Source organism: Fulmarus glacialis, unplaced genomic scaffold, assembly GCF_000690835.1.
Source record: "Fulmarus glacialis isolate BGI_N327 unplaced genomic scaffold, ASM69083v1 scaffold19438, whole genome shotgun sequence".
Classification (NCBI taxonomy): Eukaryota; Metazoa; Chordata; class Aves; order Procellariiformes; family Procellariidae; genus Fulmarus; species Fulmarus glacialis.
The window spans coordinates 66554-73415 of NW_009230386.1; the positions used below are offsets into that span (position 1 = coordinate 66554).

General features: G+C 50.4%; 1 protein-coding gene across 1 annotated transcript in view; it reads right to left on the reverse strand.

Annotated features, from left to right (window-relative positions):
• The window catches only part of IGDCC4 (immunoglobulin superfamily, DCC subclass, member 4), a gene marked incomplete at its 5' end in the record, with an annotated part of 61724 nt that extends 57191 nt beyond the window's left edge, over nt 1–4533 (reverse strand). Inside the window, 1 exon segment of the mRNA XM_009584209.1 lies at nt 4204–4533. Within this exon segment, the coding sequence (XP_009582504.1) occupies nt 4204–4533 (330 nt within the window).
• Between the last annotated feature and the right edge of the window lie 2329 nt (nt 4534–6862).

The window sequence follows — 6862 nt, forward strand, 5'->3', positions numbered from 1 at the left end:
ACACACCAAACCTCTCCCGCTCTCGCTGCCAGCAGCCACGCAGCGCAGGCCCATTCCCTCCAGGCACAGCAAACATCTTCATCTGACAGTCACAATTACTGTAATTTTCTAGAACCTCCCTCGCACAAAATGTTTAAGCTAAATTAACAGCTTTAACAAATCTTCACAAATGTAGTTATTAACAGGTAGAAAGCTACACCTTCCCACAACTAAAATAACGCCTCTGGTATTTCCACGTGGGAGCACGCAGGACTCGGAGAAACCCGCAAACCTAATTCATCAGCCTGAGCAGCTGTTCACATAACAGGCACACTCACACCAGGAGCCATCACAGACTCACTCCTCCTTGTTTGCCACGGCCACCGCTGCCACGAGGTGTGGATGGCCGACCACGGATGGATCCCCAGTCCGGGGAAGAAAACGCACTGCGGGTCAGAAGCACAGGCTGATGGCAGGGATAACATACTCCACCTGCTACTGAACAGGTTCTCCTCCGTACTGATCAGCAGTGCCCAGGGCAATCAGCACAAAGAAAAACTCCATCTACACGTAAACAGCCTTGGATAGACTACTGTATTCAGCGGCAGGGGGAAAAAAAAAAGGCCTTTACAATCCTCATTTGCACCAGCTGAATGCTAATGTAGCAAGTGCTTCTGCCCAACCCACAAAACAAATCGAAGCGAGAGATGCATTTCATTAATCAATTCCCTCGCTGCTCTCCATTCAGAAATGAGTATGTTACGTCAAGTGCGCGTGTGTGCCACAGAAGCAGCACTTTCCCCGTGCAGATGGTAATAAAAGGAGACGTATGAGTACGCACAAGGAGAGAGTTCACCTGAAATTCCCTGCTTCTGGGAGAAACCCAGAATGGGATGGAGAGATGTGTCACCTATGTACGCTCCTCTGGAAAAATCCAGGGGGAGGGAAAGGCAATTTAAGTCAGTCTCCTGGTTTTGAGATGTCTCCACCGTTCTCACTCGTGAGACACCAAACAATAAATCCAGGTCCATAACAGAGGCATAAACCATTGCCACCAGGTAAAAGGCATGGTGCAAACTTCAACACAAGTCACCCCTAAAAGCAAATATATCCCAATTCAGGGTGGCTGAATAAAACCTCCTGGATTAATGACGCCTCTTCTGCTCCAGATCTCCCACCTCCCCAGACAGTATCTGTGTGCAGGATCCCCGACTCCATCTTCACAGCCCTCAGGGGTCTCTTTCCTTAATGAAATACTGGAACCAGCTATTTATCTGGCACTACAAATCACTGAAAGGAGGGAACAGGAGGGATGGGTGACTAGCAATCTGTGGGTGCTGCATGCTAAACATTTTCTGAGCAGAAAAGGAGGACATGTTGCAAAGGTCAAAGATTTTCTCCCGATCTGGCAAAAGCGTCACCTGCCATCAGGAGTGCTAGTTTCTAAAGCACAATGCTCACAGACTGAAACACGCACTTGGCCAAACCTGGACCACCCTGCCTGGGGTACCAAGAGGTTAAATACATCACGGTCTAAAGTGGGTGTTAGGACATCTACTCTGTGTGTTCACCTACCAGAGCTCTGAGCAAGTGCAAAAGCACCTCGGCCCTGATGGCGTGCTGTGCACCTGCATTCATCAATATTTACATAAGTCACTGTACTAAAGAGAAGTGTTACTGTATTTGCACTATCTTCTAATCTCACTTGTTTGGTAGGTCAAGGAATCATTTGTTGGCACTCACACATTTAAAATAACTCCAGGAGCCATTCCTGAATACAAAGGAATTTTGTTCTTGAATGCTGTGCAAAGATTCAGCAGTTCAGATCTTGGAGTGTTGTTCTCGGAGACCGAAAGGAAAAACAGCCTGAAGAGCCCTTTCTTTCATCTCTTCTATTATAAAGAGATATTCACATCACAAGACAGTCCCGACACCAAGTGGAGCTTTGTCATGTAGAGAGTTGTCTATCCCAGCCTCTGCGCTGCTCTTCATTGTCTGGAGTTTCCCCTGGAGTTCAGAGATTTGCACTATGCTGAGATGGGGTAAGTTCTGCCTGTGGGAACATCTGAGCAAACCCAGTGGCACCTACTGCATTCACCAGCTACTGAGGAAGCTACAGCTGCTTGGCTCTGCCCTCCTCTCACCACTCCTTGCTCAGCATCAAACTCCCCAAGTCCCCTCCATGCTCCTTCCCAAACTGTGCTGACTATTCACCAGGGAACGCAGAAGAGACCGTCGGTGACCTGGAGGCAGCTGAGCTGATGCGCACAGCCAAATCCAGTGTGTCAGACCTAGAGCCTGTTCACAGAGCTGCCATCCCTTCTGCTCAGGGCTATGACCTCCTCCCTGCAGCTTTCACAGAATCATAGAATGGTTTGGATTGGAAGGGACCTTAAAGATCATTTAGTTCCAACCCCCCTGCCATGGCCACGGACACCTTCCACTAGACCAGGTTGCTCAAAGCCCCATCCAACCTGGCCTTGACCACTCCCAGGGCTCCACAGCTTCTCTGGGCAACCTCTTCCAGTGCCTCACCACCCTCGTAGTGAAGAATTTCTTCCTTATATCTAATCTAAATCTACCCTCTTTCAGTTTAAAGCCATTACCCCTGTCCTATCACTACATGCCTTTGTAAAAAGTCCCTCTCCAGCTTTCCTGCAGGCCCCCTTCAGGTACTCGAAGGCTGCTATAAGGTCTCCCTGGAGCCTTCTCTTCTCCAGGCTGAACAACCCCAACTCTCTCAGCCTGTCTTCATAGGAGAGGTGCTCCAGCCCCCTGATCATCTTCACGGCCCTCCTCTGGACTCGCTACAACAATCCATGTCCTTCTTCCCCTATGTTGGGGGCCCCAGAGCTGAACGCAGTACTCCAGGTGGGCTCTCACGAGAGCGGAGTAGAGGGGGACAATCACCTCCCTCGACCTGCTGGTCACGCTTCTTTTGATGAGCATGTTTGGGAACTGACATTCAGTGCATCTGTCCCCGCTGGGACCCTGGTACCTCCCTCCACTCCACCAAGCACACAGAGAGCCTCAACACTCCCGATCACTACAGTCACCAGCCTGGGCTCTCATCAGATAAGTCGTTTTGCCAAAGATTAAGCTCCTGCTCTTCCGCTACTCGCTGTGCTAAAGGCAGAGCTAAGCTTTCACAAACAAAAGCCATCAGAAGGGGAAACATCCAACATCCTGCCCGTCAGGACCTCACAGTGCAGAAAATGAAAGATCCCAAGGCCTCCCTTAGTGCATCAGTTCCCAGCTACATTCAGTCTTTATCATTTTCATAAGGCTATATTCAGACACACTAAAGCCGTCAAAGTCACCAGACGTTCCAAATGAGGAGAGCAGTAGGTGCCCCTAGAACCGTGTTAAGATTTAAGCCAGCTACTGAGAGCAGGGACAAAGGGGAACTTGGACCCGCTGAGTACAGCCTGGCTTGTTTCCAGCGCTTTTTGCCCCTCAAGTGACCACCCACGTCCACCTGACTGTCTCTCAGTGATTAACTCTTTATCAGTGTATCCACCCTCTTCATCCAGGGCAGATCCTGATCTGGACAGAGTCGCAGGCCACCCACTGCCACCTCTGGGGTGTGAACGGGATAAAGAGCTCAGTTGAGCTGGGAGCACACAGCACACCAATGCAAGTGGCCCCATGCCAAACACAGCCAGTCCTTCCAGCTGTCCCCACGCAAGTAATGCAACACACCATCCAGAGGTGACTCATGTAGAGGAAAGGCAATGGGTGCTTTCTCCCAGCCACTTCCCCATCACCCAGCCCCTTAGCTTCAGCCAGTGCTCACAGATTTAAGGCAGTGCTCCTTATCTATGTCACTGGGGCAACAAGCCCATCATAGCCTCGGCCAGGAGAGCCAGAGCTGTCATAGCCAGACCTCCACAGCCACCTTCCCAGGCAGAGGGTGCTGCACTCAGGGCTGTGAAGTGTTGAGTCCTCTGCAAAAACAAGCGCTGTCTTTTGGAGAGTGATGAGGGTCCTGTTTTTACTTCATGGCTGATGGCACTTACCTGAGAGAGTTACACAGGATGTTAACAGTGGGATAACAGAAAGACACCACTGCTTATTTGTGGACTATCCCAAATCCCACCTACACATCATTAATAGAATTTCACTTCACAGACACTTTATCTCAAACTCTCTAGGAGGCAGATGGTCTGTATAAAAACCAGGAGGGGAAAAAAAGAAAATCAACAAAAAAACCCCGACACTTACTTGAAAATCTGACTGCAGCCGTTTGACTTGTGACAGCCCCTAGGGAGCTGTGAGACACGCAGGAGTAATTACCCTCAGCGCCAGCCCTCTCAGGATATTTACTGTCCTTTGCCACAGCCTGGGATGAGATGAAGAGCGATCCATTCGGAAGCACGTGGAGATGTTCCTGCTCTACTAATGGAAACCCATTCTTCTTCCACGTGATATTGATCACCTGCTCAACAGGGGCCAGGTTACAGTCCAAAACCACGACTTGGTTTGGCTCCAGTATCACCTTTGCAGGACCAGCACTACAGCTCAGCTCCAGAGAATCCCCTTCCAACAGCCTCCCTGCAAAGAAAAGACAGCATTGCAGTGGGGTTTGCTTTTCTTGGTAAATCACATCCCAGTTTTACGCCGCAAAGGAAGCACAGTTCTCCGTGAGTGTGGTTGGAGATAACAGAAGAAACTCAGCCCTGTTAGGTGACCAGCACCTCGCATTACACTTGTGCACTACATTGTCCATCACACATCCTTGGGGCTGCAAGCACAACCCACATCATCTCTGCCACCCCCAATGGTGCCCAGCAGCCACCCCTTCTATCCACACTTGCTTTTTCCATGCTGGATTAAAGCAGAGAAGAACAACTGGAAGAAGGTGAAGAGACAGCAACAGCAGCAGCAGGCACATAAGATGCAGCAAGGGCCCAACCTCTCCTACCTGCCACAGCTGCCTACGAGAAGCGAGGGCTCCCCCTCAACCTGCCTGCATACCAGAGCTTCCTTTGAGGGTGATCAACCCCCACAAGACAGCTAAGCACAAGCAAAGATGTTCAACCCCGGCTTGGTACCCCAATGCCAGTGATCGCAACTTGATTGGAGCAGTGCTTCTCTGCAAGTCCCACTCGAGCCTGCAGCTGCCGTAGTGAGCGATGGCGGAGCGCAGTCATGGTCAGAAATCCCAGGCAAGGAAGTAAGCACAGCACTACAGGGGCACAAGCAGCCACAAGGCCAGGCCAAGGCCCCAAGATCTAGACAGCAAAGCAGCAAACTCCTTCAGAGGAGATGTAGGATGGGTTACAAGACCCTCAGGGGGAACTGGCAGTAAGAGCTGGAGCCCAGCTGGGAACCCAGAAAGGCAGTGTCTGCTGCTGACGTTCATGTACTGGGAGACTCATTTCAAACAAAAGCCAACAAAAGAATGGCTAAAAATGTGACCTGCTGTCCCTGAGCGTTTTATGCCATATAGCTGAATCCAGAATGAGAATGGATGGATGCATTTTCCCCACTAGAAGAGAAAGGATATTCCAGCTGCAAATGCACAGTCACATCATGTCTTACCCAGAACATGCCCTTAGGCAACCTGCCTGCTGCAGCCGGAGGCCAGAGCAGTGACCAGCAGTGAGCTATGCTGAACAGGTCTTGGTCTGGCTGATTTCCAAACCCACATATTCATAGGAGAGCTCCACCTCTGAAACAAGGCTCAGCATTTCCTAAAAGAATATTGCCATTAATAAAATGCATTTGCCGTTAGAGTTCTCCAGAGACAGTAAGTCAATGTTAGCTGGCAGCGCTGCTTCCACACACCAGCAATTTCAATCTCTGCTGTGCTTAAACCATCACCATCCACGCTTTTTATGGCTCCGCTCCAAATTATTTTGTCACTGCTCCAATCAGAAATGTTTCCTGCCTCTATAACAAGTTTATCAACACTGGATATGAACCACATGGCTCCCTGCCTGTCTCCTATCGCAGAAGGCTACAGATTAATTTTATAGGAATTCAAACACCCTATTAAACCTGCTACTACCTACTGCTAATAAAAGGGTTGCATTTTAAAAGAGTGTGTGTTAAGCATGCAATTAGGGGCAATGACATGCAAAATTACACATGCAGGGAGATGGAATTATTTCAAGACGTGTGCCAGAAACGGCAGGTAACCCTGAAAGGAAGGGCCTAACCCTGCCCACGCGCGGGGCTGATCCCAAGCCCGTGGGGATGGGAACTTGTCAGGTTTGCCATCATTGCCGGTTTGCAGAACGACCACCGAGAACTTGATCTTGCCAGCTATGTCCCTTCAGTGATGAGGAGGCTACACAAGAATCCTGCCCGTCCCCTGCCTGTTGATTGCCATCAGGGACAGAACAGACCCTGCCCCAAGCACCCTCATCTTCACTAGGATGTCCAGAGGACAATCTCCCATCCCCTGAAGCCAAACCCCAGCAGGATGCAGAGATGGCCATTTCACACCATGCTACACAGCCAGCGCAACAGCCAGGCACTGTACTCCACAACAAAGGGGCAGCTACCGCCGATGTGGAGCTGCCTGCAAGTCCCTGGATTTGGGGTTTCCCCGCACGGATGTTTCCACTGGGCTGCAAACTCAAGTCTGCAGGAAGGAGGCACAGCGAGGAGCGGCAGACGCCATCGACCTCCCAACGTGCGCGCACCTCAATGTAAGTTCTGGATTTGTCAGCCAGCACAGCCCTGGCAGGTTCCTTGCTGCCTGGCCCCCTCAAGCCAGGGAACAGGCTAAGGAATGCCACTATGCAGGGACTGTCACCAAATGCCCTCCTGTAAGGGCAGTTCTGCCCATTCATGTCTACTAGGGAAGATTAGTCCTTTGAGGATCACAGCAAGCTACAAAACTCACTCACTGGCTCCACAGGAGGCTAGAAGT